This window comes from Chlorocebus sabaeus, chromosome 27, assembly GCF_047675955.1.
Source record: "Chlorocebus sabaeus isolate Y175 chromosome 27, mChlSab1.0.hap1, whole genome shotgun sequence".
Lineage (NCBI taxonomy): Eukaryota > Metazoa > Chordata > Mammalia > Primates > Cercopithecidae > Chlorocebus > Chlorocebus sabaeus.
In genome coordinates, this window is record NC_132930.1 from 49,157,129 (window position 1) to 49,175,896 (window position 18,768).

The 18,768-nt window shown below is 57.7% G+C and overlaps 1 protein-coding gene and 1 long non-coding RNA gene across 2 annotated transcripts; one reads left to right on the forward strand and one right to left on the reverse strand.

Annotated features, from left to right (window-relative positions):
- Positions 1–146: 146 nt before the first annotated feature.
- On the reverse strand, positions 147–13,096 carry PDE6B (phosphodiesterase 6B). The gene is given in 15 exon segments (XM_073012603.1): positions 147–789; positions 792–856; positions 2,691–2,776; positions 3,960–4,043; positions 5,248–5,322; positions 5,664–5,727; positions 6,395–6,502; positions 6,744–6,844; positions 7,435–7,522; positions 8,015–8,124; positions 8,388–8,495; positions 10,174–10,320; positions 11,689–11,754; positions 12,471–12,614; positions 12,954–13,096. Coding segments are annotated over 15 exon segments (1,449 nt in total). The 5' UTR covers positions 13,056–13,096; the 3' UTR covers positions 147–688.
- LOC119618783 (uncharacterized) lies at positions 10,234–13,118 on the forward strand. The gene is made up of 3 exons (XR_005235129.2): positions 10,234–11,979; positions 12,335–12,509; positions 13,012–13,118. It is a non-coding gene; the product is annotated as an uncharacterized lncRNA (long non-coding RNA).
- Positions 13,119–18,768: the final 5,650 nt, after the last annotated feature.

The following is an 18,768-nucleotide window of genomic DNA, read 5'->3' on the forward strand; positions in this document are numbered from 1 at the left end:
CAGACCACTGAAGTTGGATGGCTGCTCTACCTGTGGCCTTGACCTTTCTGGCAGAATTTTTCTAATGGGTCAAATGTAGTGTGGCTTCTGCTATCATTTTACCACAAATAATGGGCAAGTGGTTTTCTGTTTATTTTATTCTGAATTTCTGAGCATGTGTGTTTTTCTAAACCAGATGAGAAACGGCCTGTGTCCATCTGTCTACCTGTATACACATATGTACATGTGTGGCTGCAAATGTTCTCAGTGATTTCAGAGTTCATGCATGGACCCTTTTCAAAGACCTCCCAGTGGTAACTATCCAAAAACGATGAGTAATGTAAGCTACAATTTATTCACAGTTGGCTTCAGTTTATAAAAACACGCATGGTGGCTCATGCCTGTAATCCCAGCACTTCAGGAAGCTGAGGCGGGGTGATCATCTGAGGTCAGGAGTTTGAGACCAGCCTGCCCAATATGGTGAAACCCCATCTGTACTGAAAATACAAAAATTAGCTGCGTGTGGTGGCGGCGCCTGTAGTCCCAGCTACTCAGGAGGCTGAGGCACGAGAATCGCTTGAACCTGGGAGTTAGAGGTTGCAGTGAGCTGAGATTGTGCCAGGGCACTCCATCCAGCCTGGGTGACAGAGCAAGACTCCATCTCAAAAAAAATAATAATAGTAATTAAAATATCCAAAATGATCTTCAGTCATTTTCTTGGACTTCCTAACCTCTGGTAGCAAATGGCCACAGGCAGAACCCACATCCTAGTGGGTGAAGACTGAGGGAGCCATCGGGTCCCCGCAGGCTGGTGCTCACAGGATACAGCAGGTTGAAGACTTGGGTGCTGGGCCGCCATTGCAGATTTCTGTGCCTACTGCAAGGGAAGACGGAAGACGGAAGACGGTGAGTGGGACCACCTGTGCACACCAGCCCTGTTCGTTCCCTCCTGCTTGGTGTGACCTCTACCAACCCCTGCAGGAGGAACGACAGTGCCTGGGCCTGTGACCAGTTCAAGCTGATTAGCCAGGCTGAGCCTTTCTTAGTGCTTTAGCCCCTGTTGACACTGTGCCCTGATTATGCTCGTCATGGCCTTCCACAGCCCTGAAGTCTCCTTGTTTATGTAGCATGCGATAGTGGGAATAGCATGGGGTAGGGGAATAGCATGGGATAATGGGAATAGAGTGGGGTAGTGAAATGGCATGAAATAGGGGAATAGCATGGGATAGTGGGAATAGCATGGGATAGTGGGAATAGCATGGGGTAGGGGAATAGCATGGGGCAGTGAGAATAAATAGCATGGCATAGTGGGAATAGCATGGGGTAGTGGGAATAGCATGGGGTAGGGAAATAGTATGGCATAGGGGACTAGCATGGAGTAGTGGGAACAGCATGGCATAGGGGAATAGCATGGGGTAGTGGGAATAGCATGGGGTAGGGGAATAGCATGGGGCAGTGAGAATAAATAGTGTGGCATAGTGGGAATAGCATGGGGTAGTGGGAATAGCATGGCATAATGGGGATAGGGGAATAAATAGCATGGCATAGGGGAATAGCATGGGATAGTGGGAATAGCATGGGGTAGGGAAATAGTATGGCATAGGGGACTAGCATGGAGTAGTGGGAATACATGGCATAGGGGAATAGCATGGGGTAGTGGGAATAGCATGGCATAGTGGGAATAGCGTGGGGTAGGGGAATAAATAGTGCAGCATAGTGGGAATAGCATGGCATGGGGAATAGCATGGGGTAGTGGGAATAGCATGGTGTGGTGAAGAATAGCATGGGACAGTGAGAATAGCATGGGGTAGGGAAACAGCATGGCATAGGGGAATAGCATGGGGTAGTGGGAATAGCATGGGGTAGGGAAACAGCATGGCATAGGGGAATAGCATGGGGTAGTGGGAATAGCATGGGATAGGGGAATAGGATGGGGTAGTGGGAATAGCATGAGATAATGGGAATAGCATGGTGTAGTGAAGAATAGCATGGGATACTGGGAATAACATGGGGTAGGGAACTGGCATGGCATAGGGGAATAGCATGGGACATCGGGAATAGCATGGGTAGGGAAATAGCATGGGGTAGTGGGATAAATAGCATGGCACAGTGGGAATACCATAGGGTAGCTGGAATATCTTTGGGTAGTGGGAGCAGCATGGAATAGTGGGACTAGCATGGGGTAGCGGGAATAGCGCGGGATAGTGGGAGCAGCACGGGGTAGTGGGAACAGCATGGGGTAGTGGGAACAGCATGCCAAACCTCAGAGCTAAGGTAGCCAATTACAGGCAAATGGCAAGACCACGATGCCTTTGGGATTTGAACTTGGGGGTGTGCTGACTTGTTACAACTTGTTATATGTGTTTTATAAAGAATGTAACATGTAGTTACTTCTTTAGTGAAAAATGGGGTTCATCCGCTAGGAACAGGAAACTTTTCAGTTCGGGTTTGCTACCAAGATGGAGTCAGCTGCTGCTCTCCCCCGCCGTGGTCCCACTCCCTGCACCATGGCCCTGTCCACCTCGGGGCTGCTTGAAAGTGGCTCTGCTTTTCTCCATTTTAACTCTGCTTTGCGCCCTGTCTTTTCACTTCGCCTTGGGAGAGTCACCGAGTCCCTGCCCCGCAGGCCACACAGAGCCAGACCTTTCTTGAGCGCCACCCTCTCCTCCTCCTTCTTCTCCTCCTCCAGAGCCTTCACTTTGGCCTCGTACTCATCAGCCAGTGCCTTCCACTCCTTCCTGTTGTTCTGCAGTCGGTCGAACATGGGCAGGATCTCTTCGTGGAAACGGGAGAACTCCTGAGGGGGGTCGAGAAGTCACCACGAGTCCTGTCCTGCCTGCTCTCCGAAAGTAAGATAGCCCTTCCCCAGCCCCTCCCCCTCGTAGGGGAACTGCCTGGCAGGAGGAGGGAGCGCCACGGAGGGGTCACCTTCCCAACAGAGCCCTACGAAGGGAGAAACCTCGGGGCTGGTGTTGGTGACATTAAAGCCGGGAGCTTTAAGGTGTGAATGCTTAAGCGGCAGTGTTGCAGGGAGAGGAACCCAAGAATGAGCAGAACAGCTCAGAGGGTGGGGGCAGGGTGCCGGGCAGAGGAGTGGTGGGCGCAGGTGGACAGCAGGCCCTGCAGTGCCTTCTCCTGTCCCTCCCCCCGACATACGGCACACATCACGGAACACACCACACGTGTGCACTCGCGCACATCACACATGGAATGTGGCAGGGTGGGCAAGGCAGTGGGGGGCACCTGCAGTGGGGTCGTGACCTGCGGCCACTTCAGGCCCAAATATCCTCCTTTGTCCCACCTTCTCCCTAGCACTGATGACCCGGGGCGGGGAGTGGGCACGTCCCACTCCAGGACAACTTCATGTGGAACCCATGGCATCCTCCTTGGGGCGTGGATTCCATCACCAGGGAGAGCAGCCGGAGGCAGGTGGCTCTTGTGGGCATCACACCGGGGCCCCACAGTCAGACCCCTGCCCCAGCGAGTCTCCCCCTCAGTGCCCGCCTTGCATCTTTGGAGACTCAGCTGGCATTGGACTGTGGCAGATTGGCAGGGATGTGGCTCCCCCTGCTTTTCCAAACGCCACTGCGGGTAGGCACACCAGCAGACAGGCCGACCCAGCCCCGCCTCGAGGGTTCACAGACATGGGACGAATGAACCCACAGGGCTGCAGCCAGGGCCCCCAAAACAGAGTGTGCTGGCTGCGGTGGGGGCCACTGAGGAGGGACTTCTGGGGTGGGCCTGGAGGCCATCGGAGGACATTCTGGGCTGGGAAAGGGCTCAGAGCTTCCAGGGGTGCAGCAGGGTGAGGACAGGCTGGGGCACTTGTGGGGGTACGGACACTGATGTTCCTCCTCGAGAGCGGCATGAAGCCAGCCTGCCGGGCCCCTGTGTGAGTCCACGCGACTCCAGCCCACGCGCCCTTGCCTGCTCCCAGCTACACTGCCTCAGTCTGCTCGGAACACCCGTGAACCACGAACCTTGTACACGAATGTGCACACGAAGTCTATGAAGCCCACTTGGAGCTTGGGGAGCTCGGCCGCCTTGTTTCGGTCCATCATAGGCTGGTGGGAGGAGCAGAGGGCAGGAGAACAGTGACAGGGAGGTAGCTCCTCAGACCCTGCCCAGCCCCCTGACCCTGCGACACAGATGTGCTTATGGAGACACAGCCTGGGACGGAGCCTGCCCGACAGAAACTGGCTCTCGGGAAGGGAAGCTGACACCCTCCCCCTTGGCCAGCTGCTCCACAGCTCCTAGGAACTGTGGGCAGCTCCTTCCCACAGCTGCTGTTGGCTCCAGCCCATGGTCCCCTGAGGGTCGCTCCCTCTTGGCTCTGGGGACCCTTCTTGCAACTGGGGAGAGGCAGGGAGGGGAATGGCACTGTACACAGTGCCGAGCCTGGACAAGCTGCACTGCCCAGACACTTGGCTGACCAGGACCTTGCCATGCACTCACCTGGGGCAGACAGATGTGCTCTGGAGCTGTTTCTAGTGTCAGACCCTGAGTGCCCTGGGCTACCTGTCAGTCCCCTCACGGCCTCCCCGTGGAGGGTGAACCACACAGGACTCTAGAGGCCGGGTCCAGGGGATGAACCTGCTGCCTGTCCTTCCCCTGTGGGGCTTTGCTGACCAACCAAGGCCCCCTTTCCTGCCGAGGCTGCATCTGGCCTAAGCCCTCTCCACTGCAGGCTCCAGACAGCCCGTCACCACCCACTGGAGCAGGTGTGTGAGAAAGCACAGCTCCCACCTGGTCCACGTGGGGCTGGGGCAGCCCTGCCTCTCCTGTTCCCCGGCGCCTATCCTACCTCTCCCATTTGCTGGCGCCTCTCCTGCTGCCAGCAGGTATCCAGACCCTGCTGCTGACCTGAGGACCCTGGCATTGTCCATCATACCATGGCGTGGGCCCGGGACACTCCCCATGCGTTCTCTGCCCCAGCACCCTCCCCAGGGCTTTCCTGGGGCATGGCTCACGGCCCCGCTGGGGTTCACCTGCAGAGCTGTCTGGACCCAGAGGCTCTTGGTGATGAGCCAGTGGCTCTCATTCCTTCAGTGCCAACGACGTCACCTCTGCATAAGCATCACTCAAGCCACAGCTGCACCCAGATCCGAGCCACCCATACGCATATCACGTGACCCCACAAACTGAGATAAAGCCCCAGGACCTCAGAACCCCCTGCCTGATCCCTAGCCAGGACCTGAGGCTCCCGAGGACCAAGAGGGGTCTCTAACGCCCATTTCAGGAGTGGAAGGTTCCAGAAGCAGCACTCACAATGGGCTGCTGATCCAAGACTGTCCTTTCCAAGTCACCTTGCTCCCAGAACTCAGCAGCCACAAGGAGTGCGACCTGGAGGCACAGGAAAGCAGCTGTCTGTGGAGCTCTGAGCCCATGCGGAGGGGCCTGGGCCCTCCCCGTGAGGCTCTGAGCCTCGAGCCTCGATCTCCTCCTCCCCAGACCCCCAGGGTCCTCACCAAACAGGGCTCTGGTTGGGCCACTCAGGCACACTGCAGCACCCCCACCCTTGCCACCCTGGCCTGGCCCAGAGGCAGAGGAGGAGGCAGCCCTCAGCGCTCCTTGCAAATAATGGTCCTTTGTCTGCGAGGCTCCCACTGACCCCACCTCCCCCGCCAGCAGTCCCCTGTGCTGAGAGGTGCGGACTCTGGGTCTGGAGGGCCCTGTGTCCTAACCTTGCTCTGGACTTCCCAGGGCTTGGTGATGGCAGAGAGATCGCAGGCTGTCATCATCATGGCCCTATAGACACACAAGCCGGCATGAGTGCTGATGGGTATGTGTGCTGATGGGCATGAGTGCTGATGGGCATCTGCTCAGGGCAGGTGGTCTATATGTGTTTTCTTTTTTGAGATGGAGTCTTGCTCTGTCACTTAGGCTGGAGTGCAATGGCGCGATCTCAGCTCACTGCAACCTCCACCTCCCGATTCTCATGCCTCAGCCTCCCGAGTAGCTGGGATTACAGGCTCCCGCCTCCACGCCCGACTAATTTTTATATTTTTAGTAGAGACGGGATTTCACCATGTTGGCCAGGCTGGTCTCAAACTCCTGACCTCAGGTGATCCACTCACCTTGGCCTCCCAAAATGCTGGGATGACCAGCCTGGGGAGGCGCTGGCTGTGAATCACCATTTTACAGGTGAAAAAGTGGAAAGTCAAAATGAAGTAAGTTATTGCCAAGGGCTACAGACCAAGGCAGTGCCTGTGCGCTCCCCACCTCTGCACCGTCTCCCTGAGCGCTGGGGGGAAATAAGGACGGTGCATTTGTTTCACAGGCCTCTAGGAGCTGCCCCAACCGGCTCTTCCTGCTCCAGAGAGTCTGGGGAGGGCTGCAGGGTTAACCAGCTGATGAGTGGGTCCGGTCCCTGCGGGGGAAGGACAGCCCTCGTGCCCCCTCCGCCCGCGCTCACATGACGATCTCCTTCCGGGTGGTCTCCAGGGACAGGTACTCCACCCAGCTCTTCTTGTCCTCGTAGTTCTTGGACTCATCCACGATCTTCTGAAACATCGCTCTCTTCCTGAACCCAGGAACAAGGGAGGTGCAGGTGGGAGCAAGTGTGGAGACCCCGCCCCAAGCGCCCGTCTGCAGGGAGGAGCGCAGCGGGAGCGAGGCCCCATCGGGGTGTGCGGGGCCGGCGGGCAGGGACAGAATCCGGGGCTGCGTCCCCCGGGCTAAAGGGCCGCTGCGCCCCCGTGTCTGCTGGGGCTCCCAGGCTTCCCGCCCGCCCCGCGAGGCGCCCCTCCCGGGAAGGCGCGCACTTGAAGTACAGGGCCAGGTCCGTGGCGATGATGGCGATGTCCATCAGGTGGATCACGTGCTCGTGCTGCCGCCGGTTCAGGTTCTGGTAGATGTTCAGGGTCTGCAGAGGTCGTGCCCAGCGCGTCAGGCGCCCTGCGGTCACCTCTTGGGGTGCCTGGGGACCCCGCCCCCTCCGCCCCGGCTGCCTGTGCCTCTCACACCCTCTGGCCCTCGGTGGGCGGGACGCCTAAATCCTCCTGCTGCTCAGGACCCTCCTCAGGGTGCCCAGACCTCCGCCAGCGGCTCCCGCCCAGGGTCGTCGGCTTGGGACGCAGATGGCCTCAGAGGTCACCACCGGGGAGGGAAGGGAGGGGGCCGCTGAGGGTCCAGGTCCTTGGGGGCCACTCAGGGCTCGGCTGCCCCTCATTCCCCCGCTAGTGGGTCCCAGGCCGCTTCCCCCTCGGCTTCCACCCCACCCCACGAGGAGTCCTTTCCAGATGTGGCTCGAGCCCCACAAGCGTCTTCCCAGAGCCTCCGATGCACCTGCCCCCAGCCTCGGCCCTGGGCCTTCTCTGCCGCCCTCACCCAGTGCTCACCCACCCAGTGCTCACCCTCTGCATCAGAACCCTGCTCCGCAGGATACGGCCCTGCGGTCCTGCGGACGCTGCATCCCCAGCGCCCACAGCAGAAACCGAAAACGAGGATACCAACCTCCTCGGAGAGCAGGAACTTCCCAAACTCCAGGTGGTGCCGCTCCAAAATCGAGGAGCCGTGGAGTTTAGCCAAGGGGTTCTGGGACCTGTCACACAGGCGGTGGGGGTGAGGCCCATGGGACCTGCCCTCAGCCCACCCTGTGCTCCGCAGCCCCTCCAGATGAGTCCCACTTTCTTTCTTTCTTTTCTTTGAGACAGGGTCTGGCTCTGTCACCCAGGCTGGAGTGCAGTGGTGCAGTTATGGCTCAACAACACAGCCTTGACCTCCTGGGCTCAAGTGATCCTCCCACCTCAGCCTCCTAAGTAGCTGGGACCACAGGCGTGCGCCACCATGCACAGCTATTTTTTTTAAAGTTTTTGTAGAGGAGAGATCTTGCCATGTTGCCCAGGCTGGTCTCGAACTCCTGGGCTCAAGCAGTCTGCTCGCCTTGGCCTCCCACAGTGCTGGAGTACGGGTGTGGATCACTGCCCCGGCCGTGAACTCCACTTTCTACATAGTCTGCTATGCGGAGCCCGATTCATGCCAAGGGCATGGAGTTGATGTAGGGCTAGTTCACACGCCTGCCTGTGGTGCCTACTTCATCTGGTACAGGTTGTTGGTGCCACGGTGGTCGATGTCATGGCACAGGCCAGCTGTCACCATGGCGAAGGCCTCCAGGTCTGTGTAGTAGCTCTTCAGTTTGCCGGTCTGTAGAGACAGGGCTGCCTTGCTCACCGGTCCTGGCTCCAGCAGGGTAGGGAGTGGTGAGGGGCTGGGATGGCAGAGGAGTTGGCCTAGGTGCCCTCCAACCACTGCAGGACTTGGGGGCGGGATGTGCGGTGTCAGAAGGCGTTGCCCTCCTCCATCCCTCTGCCCTGGGAGGACCCCCATCTCATCCCTCCGGGTGCATGAGCGCTGCCCTTGGTACCAGGAGGGCCTGCACAACCCTGGTCATTCTGGCAGCCACGCACCATGAGCAGTGTGAACATCGTCTGGGCCACGTTGAAGCCGTGACGCCAGTTGTGGTAGGTGATTCTCCGGTACCCTTTGCTGATGGAGAACAGGAACCGCACCAGGACCTAGGGGAGCCGAGAGGACACAGGGCTCCGGCGGCCAGTGTGTAAGTCTCCAGAGTGGCACATGTGGTTGACTCCATGGTGGAAGCTCTGCTCCATGCCGTCAACCCCACACCCTGTCTCCTGGACTCCCCGACCTTCCCCATCCCTGCGTTTCCCCCTGGCCTCCACTGGCCTTCCTGGGTAGGGGCTGCCACATTGGCACCTATGGGGAGGAGCCAGGCAGGGCAGGAGCTGAGAACAGCCCCGGCCTTCAGGGGCTGCCCGGCCTCCATCCGACTGCCTGGCCTCAAGCTGGGAGGAGGACCCCTGGGGACACAGTATATTTTAAGATGTCAGTTTTAGGCACGGACATTTGAATGAGCAGAATGTGTGGGCTGCAGGCGGGGATGGGAGAGCCGATGTCTGCAGGGCAAGAGAATGCTGGTCACTGGGAGCTCTTCCTGCAGCCATTGTGATTTTTAGGGTCAGAAAATTGGAAATATTTTTCATTCTGCAAATATTTCTACACATCTTTTCTTGAGTGTTTTCCCTTAGTATTTAGTAAAATTTATTTTGAAAATGCCGGCCTGCTGCACCTGTTCTCAGAGGGGCATGAGAAAAGAGGATTCTCTTCCTTGGGCTATGGGAAGCCCCCTGAGATGCAGTGTTGGAAGCAGGGCAGAGCAGGAGAACCCAGGGAGGGCACAGAGCTGTGGCACAGAGCACAGGGCTGGGAAAGCCATCCCATCCTCCCCATGAGGTCTCCGAGGAGCGCCGCTGCGGCCAAACCTGGACGGCCACTTTGTGCTCTCTGTTTAGCTGATGGGATGCCTCCATTTCCTCAGCACCCCGCACCAAATCCCCTGTTATTGCCGGATGATGTGCCTAATGATCAAATTGCTTGGAACTCCTAATAATAAAGCTTTAAATCTATCCATTCACCATCCATCTGCTGTCCACCCATCCATTCACCCATTCATCGACCCATCTATTAATTCATGAATTGACCCACCTACTCATCTATCACTCATCCACCCACTTCTCCATCCATCCATCCATCCATCCATTCACTTATCCAACCATCCAACTACCACTGGCCCACCCGCCCATCCATCCATTTATCCGACCATCCAACTACCACTGGACCACCCACCCATCCATCGATTTATCCAACCATCTAACTACCACTGGCCCACCCGCCCATCCACCCATTTATCCAACCATCCAACTACCATTGGCCTACCCACCCATCCACCCATTTACTGGACCATCCAACTACCACTGGCCCACCCGCCCATCCATCCATTTATCTGACCATCCAACTACCACTGGACCACCCGCCCATCCACCCATTTATTCTTTGTTTCTTTCTCCTTACCTGTTTGCCTGCCTTCTTTCCTTCCTTCCTTCCTTCCTTCCTTCCTTCCTTCCTTCCTAACCTCCCTCCTTCCTTCCTGCTTTCCACCCACCCAGCCACCCATCAATCCAGCCATCCAATTATTTGTTTTATGCTTACTTCCCATATGCATTTTACCTGTTCTGTGATGAACATGTCTGCCTTCTAAACTTCCTGTGGGATCTGGAACCCCCAATCTCATCCCCCTCACCTCCTGGGGAACCTGAGGCCGTGACCACATCCCCATCCCCACATCCTGGGCGCCCTCAGGGACCTGACTATGCGCCCTGCGGTGTCTCCCACCTCCTGAGGGATCTGGAACTTTCGGACCACGCCCAGCTCGTAGTACATCTGGATGCCACATTTGACTAGGTCCAGTTCAGTGCACTCCAGGTCAGAGAAGTGGAATTCATAGATGTCAAACGTGGTGGGCCCTGGCAGCTCCTCCTTCTGTGGGAGGGATTGTGGGCTGAGGGAAGTCGGCTTGCCACAGCCCCCACTTACTTCTCATCCTTTCTTCTCTCGGGATCCCCTGTCAAGCCTCAGACACCCCAGGCATCTATGAGGAGACGTGTCATTCTGGCGCTCCAGCCTGTATCCCAGGCTGTTCACACGCCCCCGTGACTCAGTCTCACTCTCCCCTCTTCTACCCTGTGGCCCAACAGTGAAGAACTTGCCCAGTTGGGTGGACAGGGTGATGTTGTTGAAATAAGAAAACACAAAGGTGTGCACATGAAAAGAAACACACACACACACGGATACACACACGTGACACAGGCACACCTGGACACACGGCCACTCCCGTGAATACAAAGGCACCAGTGTGGACACACAGGCGCACACATAAGCACCCAGGCACACCCACAGACACACAGGCACACACGTGCAAACTCACACATGTAGGCTCACACACAGCCATGAGGTAACACACACAACAGTGGACTCACTGGCACATTCCCATGCTCGGCCCAAGGCCTCCTCACAAGGCGCACGGCCCCGGGAGATTCTGGGTGATTGCACAGGCAGACACAGGATGATAGGGACACCATGTAACCCCCACACTGATCCAGCAATGGTCTCTGGGAGACACACACAAGCATGTGTCTCTATATACCCATATGCACACACATGCACACACATGCGCACACAATACACACCCAGCTGTGCACACACGAGCACACACATAAACACCCATGTGCACACACACCCATGCACACACATACTCGTGTGTACACACGTGCACACCCCCCACATGTACACGTGTATACTCATATGCATGCACACACATACACACCCACATGTGCACACACATGCACACAGACACCCACATGTGCACACACACGTGCACATGTGTACATATCTGTGCACACACGCACACAGACACCCCCATGTGTGCACACATGCAGATGCACACACACTGGGTGTTGCAGGCACCTAGGCACTCGACAGCAGAAATGACGTAGACGGACACTTAGTCTAAGTCAGGCCCACTAAACATCTGGTGAAGACTAAACATCTGGCAAAGCACAGAGGAGACAGGAAGACACGAAGATACACTCAGGAGTGCAGACATCAAACCCATATTCTGGTCATGCAAACACACTTAGAGACACACTGGCTGAGACTGAAAGCCAGGCTTAGGTAGACACACGTACACTGAGGTGCTTAGATACACAAGTATACACACACACAGAGCACCAACATCTCCGATGTCACTGTGTGTGCAAAGCACCCTCGGGTCCCGGAGAATGGAGAACGCTTCCTTCCAGCCTCACACGTGGCTGGCCTCCACGGGAGGGACGGGAGCGAGGTTCTTACCAGGATTTCGCCCAGCTCGTCCTCATCACAGTCAGCAGGCTCCTTCCCCAGGCGTGCTCTGGTTGGCTAGCACAGAGACACAGACGTGTCACAAGAAGGAGCCTCGTGTGTGGGACAAGGTGACAGCAGTGCGTCCACCCCGTGTGAGCTAGAGGAAGGTGCTGCCAAGAGCTCATGCTTTCTCCTTGGGAAGACCCTGGCAGCCTCTGATCTGGAGACAAACGACCGTGTGCATGGCCTCCTCACTTTCCCACCTGTCCTGTCTCTTGGGCACTGCTTTACAGTCCTCAGGTATAATGATGGGACTCTCTCATGATGACTAGGAGGGCTCTGGCCACACAAGGTCCCTGGCTGGGGAGATTGAGCACAGGGAAGGGGTACCAGGGCTATGCAGACAGAGAGATCTCAGGGGGCATGCCAGGGCTGTACTCGGCTCTGGCCCTAGGGCGGTGCCTCCGCCACACAGAGAGAGCTGTGACCCCTGGGTAGCCTGGCCCCACTGCACACCTGTGACCCATGGGCGACCTGCCCCCACTGTGACCCCTGAGTGACATGGCCCCCCACTGCACAGAGGGAGCCATGACCCCTGGGCGACCTGCCTCTGCCGCACATCTGTGACCCCTGGCGATCTGTTCCCACCGCACAGCCATGACCCCTGGGTGACCCCTGGACGACCTGCCCCCGCCGCACAGCCATGACCCCTGGGTGACCCCTGGATGACCTGCCCCTGCCGCACAGCCATGACCCCTGGGCGACCCCTGGACGACCTGCCCCCGCCGCACCAGGATGAGCTGGATCTCGTCCCTGTCGCACTTCACGTGGTAAAGGACCATGTCCTGTGCGATGTCCTTGCGGTTCTCCAGCTTGTTCATCTTGTCGTGGGTGTCGGTGTTCATCACTGACCAGCCCAGGAACTGTGTCAGGGACTGGAGGGGGTGGCAGTGTCACCGGCGCTCAGTGCTCCTGGCGCGCCCCCTCCCGTGTGCCCGTGTGCCCGGACCCGTGGCTCGGCAGGCAGTTCCTGGGGCTGCCACCGTGGTGTCGCAGTGCTTCCGTGCGGGGTCTCCCGGGTGCTCTACAGAGTCCCCCGCCCCGGGGGGGGCCCTTTGTCATCCTCTCCCCGGCCGCACGCTGCACCACACGTACACAACACGCACACGAGCACGCGCACACGGCTGAACGCATGGCGGGGAGGCCCCCACACTGCACAGGCCCCACCCCTCGCAGGGCATCCCCGGCGGAACCACGTCTGCCCAGGTGCTTACCTCCATGAGAACCTCATCCTGTTCGTCAAAGGGCTTCCCGTCTTTCCTGTTGTAAAAGGTGGCGACCCCCACGATCTCCTCCTTCTTGTTGACAATGGGCATGGACAGCACATTCTTGATGAGCCACCCGGAGTCATCCAGGGCCCCTTCCTGCGGGAGCGGTGTCCAGAGCTGAGCTCCGCCCTGAGGCTGGCCCTGACCCAGTGTGGCCGGGGAGAGTGACCTCACGTCTTCTCCCCTAGAGCCGTGACAACTGGACTCTCATTCCTGTCTCTGCTCTCTGCATTCCCTCTCTCCCGCTCTCCCTCTTTGCATTTGGAGTTTATGTCCATGGTTTTTGTGTCATGATATTTTCCCACTGGAAACCAGGGGTGGTTTCACGGATGTGTGTGTGGGGGCTGCGGTCACGGCCTCAGGGGCGTGTGTGGGGGCTGCGGTCACGGTCTCACAGGTGCGTGTGGGGCTGGGGTCCCGAGGAGCCGCTCTCCGTCCCGTGTGTGGCTGAGTGCTCTGCTGTCACCCTCTTAAAGTTCTTCATAATTAATTGCTAATCAAGGGGCCCCGTGTTTTTATTTGCCCTGGACCCTGGGAATGATGTGGTTGCTCCTGTCTCCCATCCCACGGGTCCTGGGCCCGGCCAGTGAAATATGGACGGTGGGCTGGTTCCCAGAGGAGGCCCCCAGGGACAAAGTGTGTTTAGACCAGCCCGGTTGGCCCTTCACCTTCCCCGGGAGTGAGCCTGCCCTGGCCATGCAGCACCAGATGAACGTGCGTGGCACAGACTCAAACCCTTGTCCAGCCGAGCCCTGTCTGGCCCAGCGAACCCAGCGAGTCCAGCTATGATCAGCTTAGCCCCACTGAGCCTCAGCCGACCTCCAGACCAGTGAGCATGAAATACAGGCTTCTGGCCAGCTGCTGGGACTTCGAACTTGTTTCTTTTTTGTTTTTTTGAGACGGAACCTTGCTCTGTCACCCAGGCTGGAGTGCAGTGGCGTGATCTCAGCTCACTACCACCTCCACCTCCCGGATTTAAGCAATCCTCCTGCCTCAGTCTCCTGAGTAGCTGAGATCACACCCAGCTAATTCTAATTTTTTTTTTTTTTTTTTTTTTGAGATGGAGTCTGGCTCTGTCACTCAGGCTGGAGTGCAGGGGCCAGATCTCAGCTCACTGCAAGCTCCGCCTCCCGGGTTTACGCCATTCTCCTGCCTCAGCCTCCCGAGTAGCTGGGACTACAGGCGCCCGCCACCTCGCCTGGCTAGTTTTTTGTATTTTTTTAGTAGAGACGGGGTTTCACCGTGTTAGCCAGGATGGTCTTGATCTCCTGACCTCGTGATCCGCCTGTCTCGGCCTCCCAAAGTGCTGGGATTACAGGCTTGAGCCACCGCGCCCGGCCTTTTTTTTTTTTTTTTTTTTTTTGAGACGGAGTCTCGCTCTGTTGCCCAGGCTGGAGTGCAGTGGCGCAATCTCGGCTCACTGCAAGCTCCGCCTCCTGGGTTCCTGCCATTCTCCTGCCTCAGCCTCCTGAGTAGCTGGGACTACAGGCGCCCGCCACCGCGCCCGGCTAATTTTTTGTATTTTTAGTAGAGATGGGGTTTCACCGTGGTCTCGATCTCCTGACCCTGTGATCCGCCCGCCTTGGCCTCCCAAAGTGCTGGGATTACAGGTGTGAGCCACCGCGCCCGGCCTTTTCTTTTCTTTTTTTTTTTTTTTTTGAGAGGGGGTCTCACTGTGTCGCCCAGGCTAGAGTGCAGTGGCCGGATCTCAGCTCACTGCAAGCTCTGCCTCCCGGGTTCACACCATTCTCCTGCCTCAGCCTCCTGTGTAGCTGGGACCACAGGCGCCCGCCACCACGCCCGGCTAATTTTTTTTTTTTTTGTATTTTTAGTAGAGATGAGGTTTCACCGTGTTAGCCAGGATGGTCTCGATCTCCTGACCTCGTGATCCGCCTGCCTCGGCCTCCAGAAGCGCTGGGATCACAGGTGTGAGCCGCCATGCCCAGCCTCTAATTCTTTTTTGTATTTTTAGTAGAGATAGGGTTTCACCATGTTGGCCAGGTTGGTCTTGAACCCCTAACCTCAGGTGATCCACCTGCCGCGGCCTCCCAAAGTGCTGGGATAACAGGCGTGAGCCACCACACTGGCTGAGGTTGTTTCTTAAGTGGCAAAAACTAATTCACTTCATCATTGCTGAATCAAAATCTCTTCTTTTGTAAGCAAGTATAATTTCTACCAAGGCATGGACAGATACCTGAAATTTGAACATTTCATCAGCAGAAGCATTCATGATGTTACAAATCTGAAAAAGGATCAGAAAAACGATTTCATCCAAAGCAGCTGAGGGTCTATCATGATCTAAAATGGCCTCTGTGGCCTTGAGGTGAGCTTCTAAGTAGGCAAAGCAGAGCAGCTGGGGGCTCTCTGAGGCACACGGAGGCCGGCCAGGAGCCTGGGACGTGGCAGAGACAAGGACAAGCACACATCGCTGCACCCAGTGAGGGTAAGGCTGTGGGGGCTCCAGACAGCACGGGACTCACAAAGCCGCTTTCCGCCACGTAGCTTGGAAGGCCGCTGGCCAGGGCCCAGTGATCGGCTGGGGGTGTGCTGCGGGGCAGAGAGCAGGGGTCAGATGGGCCAGGCCGGACTGGACGTGTGTGTGCTGGGGTGAGAGGGGGTGTGCTGGGGTGAGAGGGGCTGGGCTGGGCTGGATATGTGTGTGCAGGGGTGAGAGGGGCTGGGCTGGACTGGACGTGTGTGTGCAGGGGTCAGGTGGGCCAGGCCTGGGTTGGACGTGTGTGTGTGCAGGGGTGAAAGGGTCCAGGCCAGGATGGACGTGTGTGTGCAGGGGTGAGAGGGGCTGGGCTGGGCAGGATGTGTGTGTGTAGGGGTCAGAGAGGCAGGGCTGGGCTGGACATGTGTGTGTGCAGGGGTGAGAGGGGCCGGGCTGGGCTGGACGTGTGTGTGCAGGGGTGAGAGGGGCTGGGCTGGGCTGGACATGTGTGTGTGCAGTGGTGAGAGGGGCCGGGCTGGGCTGGACATGTGTGTGTAGGGGTCAGAGAGGCAGGGCTGGGCTGGACATGTGTGTGCAGCGGTGAGAGGCACCAGGCTGGGCTGCACGTGTGTGTGTAGGGGTCAGAAGTGCAGGGCTGGCCTGGATGTAGGTGTGCAGGGGTGAGAGGGGCCGGGCTGGGCTGGACGTGTGTGTGCAGGGGTGAGAGGCACCAGGCCAGGCTGGACATGTGTGTGCAGGGGTCAGAGGGACTGGGCCGGGCTGGACGTGTATGTGCAGGAGTCAGATGGACTGGGCATGTGTGTAGGAGTCTGGGGGTCTCTGGCGCAGTGTGCCATCCTCAGCATTTACTCTCTTCTCTGAGCTCCAGGGGGCTGAGGAGGCGAGGAGGCCAGGGTGCGGGAAGACGGCTGTGCTTCCTTCTCCCTCTTCCCCACGCTGCCATGCTGAGTGGGGCCCCTCGCTCTTGGAACCCTTCCCTCTCTGGAGGCTGTGTGGCTTCAGCCTGTCTTTTAGGACGCAGCGTTGGTGCCTGCCCTGCCACCCTGACCCTGACTTGTGCTCAAGCCTGGCACCTGGATCCTGGTTCCTGCTTGGGGTCTGGGGATGGGGTCCCGATAGGCTTATAGGATCACAGGGCCACTGGGCCATGCAGCTGTCCCTCCCTTGGCTGGAGTCCTGCCCTGACCTCCGGACTGGACTTCCCTCCTCTTCCAGCCCCACAGGGCCAAGACTCGGCCTCCTGGCTGGAGGCTCCACTGTCTGGGTTGGGCTGGTGGAGACAGGGTCAGGTCCTGGGGCTTCATGCTCAATTGGTGCTGACGAGGCCACCTGGACAGCTTGCCTGGTCCCTGGACGTCCACTCTGGATGTCCACAGTGACTCAGGCTCCTCCGCTGCCCACGTCCTCCTCACCATCTCCCAGAACAGTGAGTTGGCTTCTGTCTCACCCCCCACTCCACTATGCCCCACGGCACACAGAGCACCACAGGTGGGGCCGGACCAGGCCGGCGCTGCTGACCGCACCATGGGAGGCCCTGGGAGGATGGCCCTGGAGGCTGAGCCCGGATCTGAGGGGTGGTCCCTCCCCCGGGGATGCTTCTGGCAAAACCCGGCACTTACGGAATGACCTTGATTTCCTCCTTGCCGTGGAGGATGTAGTCGATCACTTTGTAGAAGACGATTTCCTGAGAAACAAAAGACCCCGGTCGATGGGTTGCCTGGCCAAGCTCCACACGCACACACAGTTACACACAGACACACAGCCTGGCCAAGCTCCACACGCACACACACAGTTACACACACACAGTTACACACAGACACACACAGCCTGGCCAAGCTCCACACGCATGCACACAGTTACACACACACAGTTACACACAGACACACAGCCTGGCCAAGCTCCACATGCACACACACAGTTACACACAGACACACACAGCCTGGCCAAGCTCCACACGCACACACACAGTTACACACAGTTACACACACACAGTTACACACAGACACACAGCCTGGCCAAGCTCCACACGCACACACACAGTTACACACAGACACACACAGCCTGGCCAAGCTCCACACGCACACACACAGTTACACACAGTTACACACACACAGTTACACACAGACACACAGCCTGGCCAAGCTCCACACGCACACACACAGTTACACACAGACACACACAGCCTGGCCAAGCTCCACACGCACACAGTTACACACACACAGTTACACACACACAGTTACACAGACACACACAGCCTGGCCAAGCTCCACACACACACACAGTTACACACAGACACACACAGCCTGGCCAAGCTCCACACGCACACACACAGTTACACACAGACACACACAGCCTGGCCAAGCTCCACACGCACACACACAGTTACACACACACAGTTACACACACACAGTTACACAGACACACACAGCCTGGCCAAGCTCCACACGCACACACACAGTTACACACAGACACACACAGCCTGGCCAAGCTCCACACGCACACACACAGTTACACACACACAGTTACACACACACAGTTACACAGACACACACAGCCTGGCCAAGCTCCACACGCACACACACAGTTACACACAGACACACACAGCCTGGCCAAGCTCCAAGGGGCTCCCACACGCACACACACAGTTACACACAGACACACACAGCCTGGCCAAGCTCCACACGCACACACACAGTTACACACAGATACACACAGCCTGGCAAGCTCCAAGGGGCTCCCACACGCACACACACAGTTACACACAGACACACACAGCCTGGCCAAGCCCAAGGGGCTCCCACACGCACACACACAGTTACACACAGACACACACAGCCTGGCCAAGCTCCAAGGGGCTCCCACACGCACACACACAGTTACACACAGACACACACAGCCTGGCCAAGCTCCAAGGGGCTCCCACACACACACACACAGTTACACACAGACACACACAGCCACACACATGCACACACATGCACACTCCCACACATGTAACCGTGCATGTGTACACACATGAAGAGATGTCTCCGCCGTGCACAGGAATTCTACGAACGCGGGCGCACTCACACCCACATCCACACACAAGCAGACCGTCACCAATACTCACGGGACACGCATCACACGCCGTGGTTTAGATCTGTCTTCCCAGTCTGTGTCCCACACAATCCCACGCACAAGCTGGGCCCGTACTCTCACACACACACACACGCATCCTACACGTGTACAGGAGGTCCCATGCGGGGAGATGGGGCAGCAGGAGTCCCCGCAATCAGAGCTGACGTGGGCCTTCACAGCCAGCCTGGC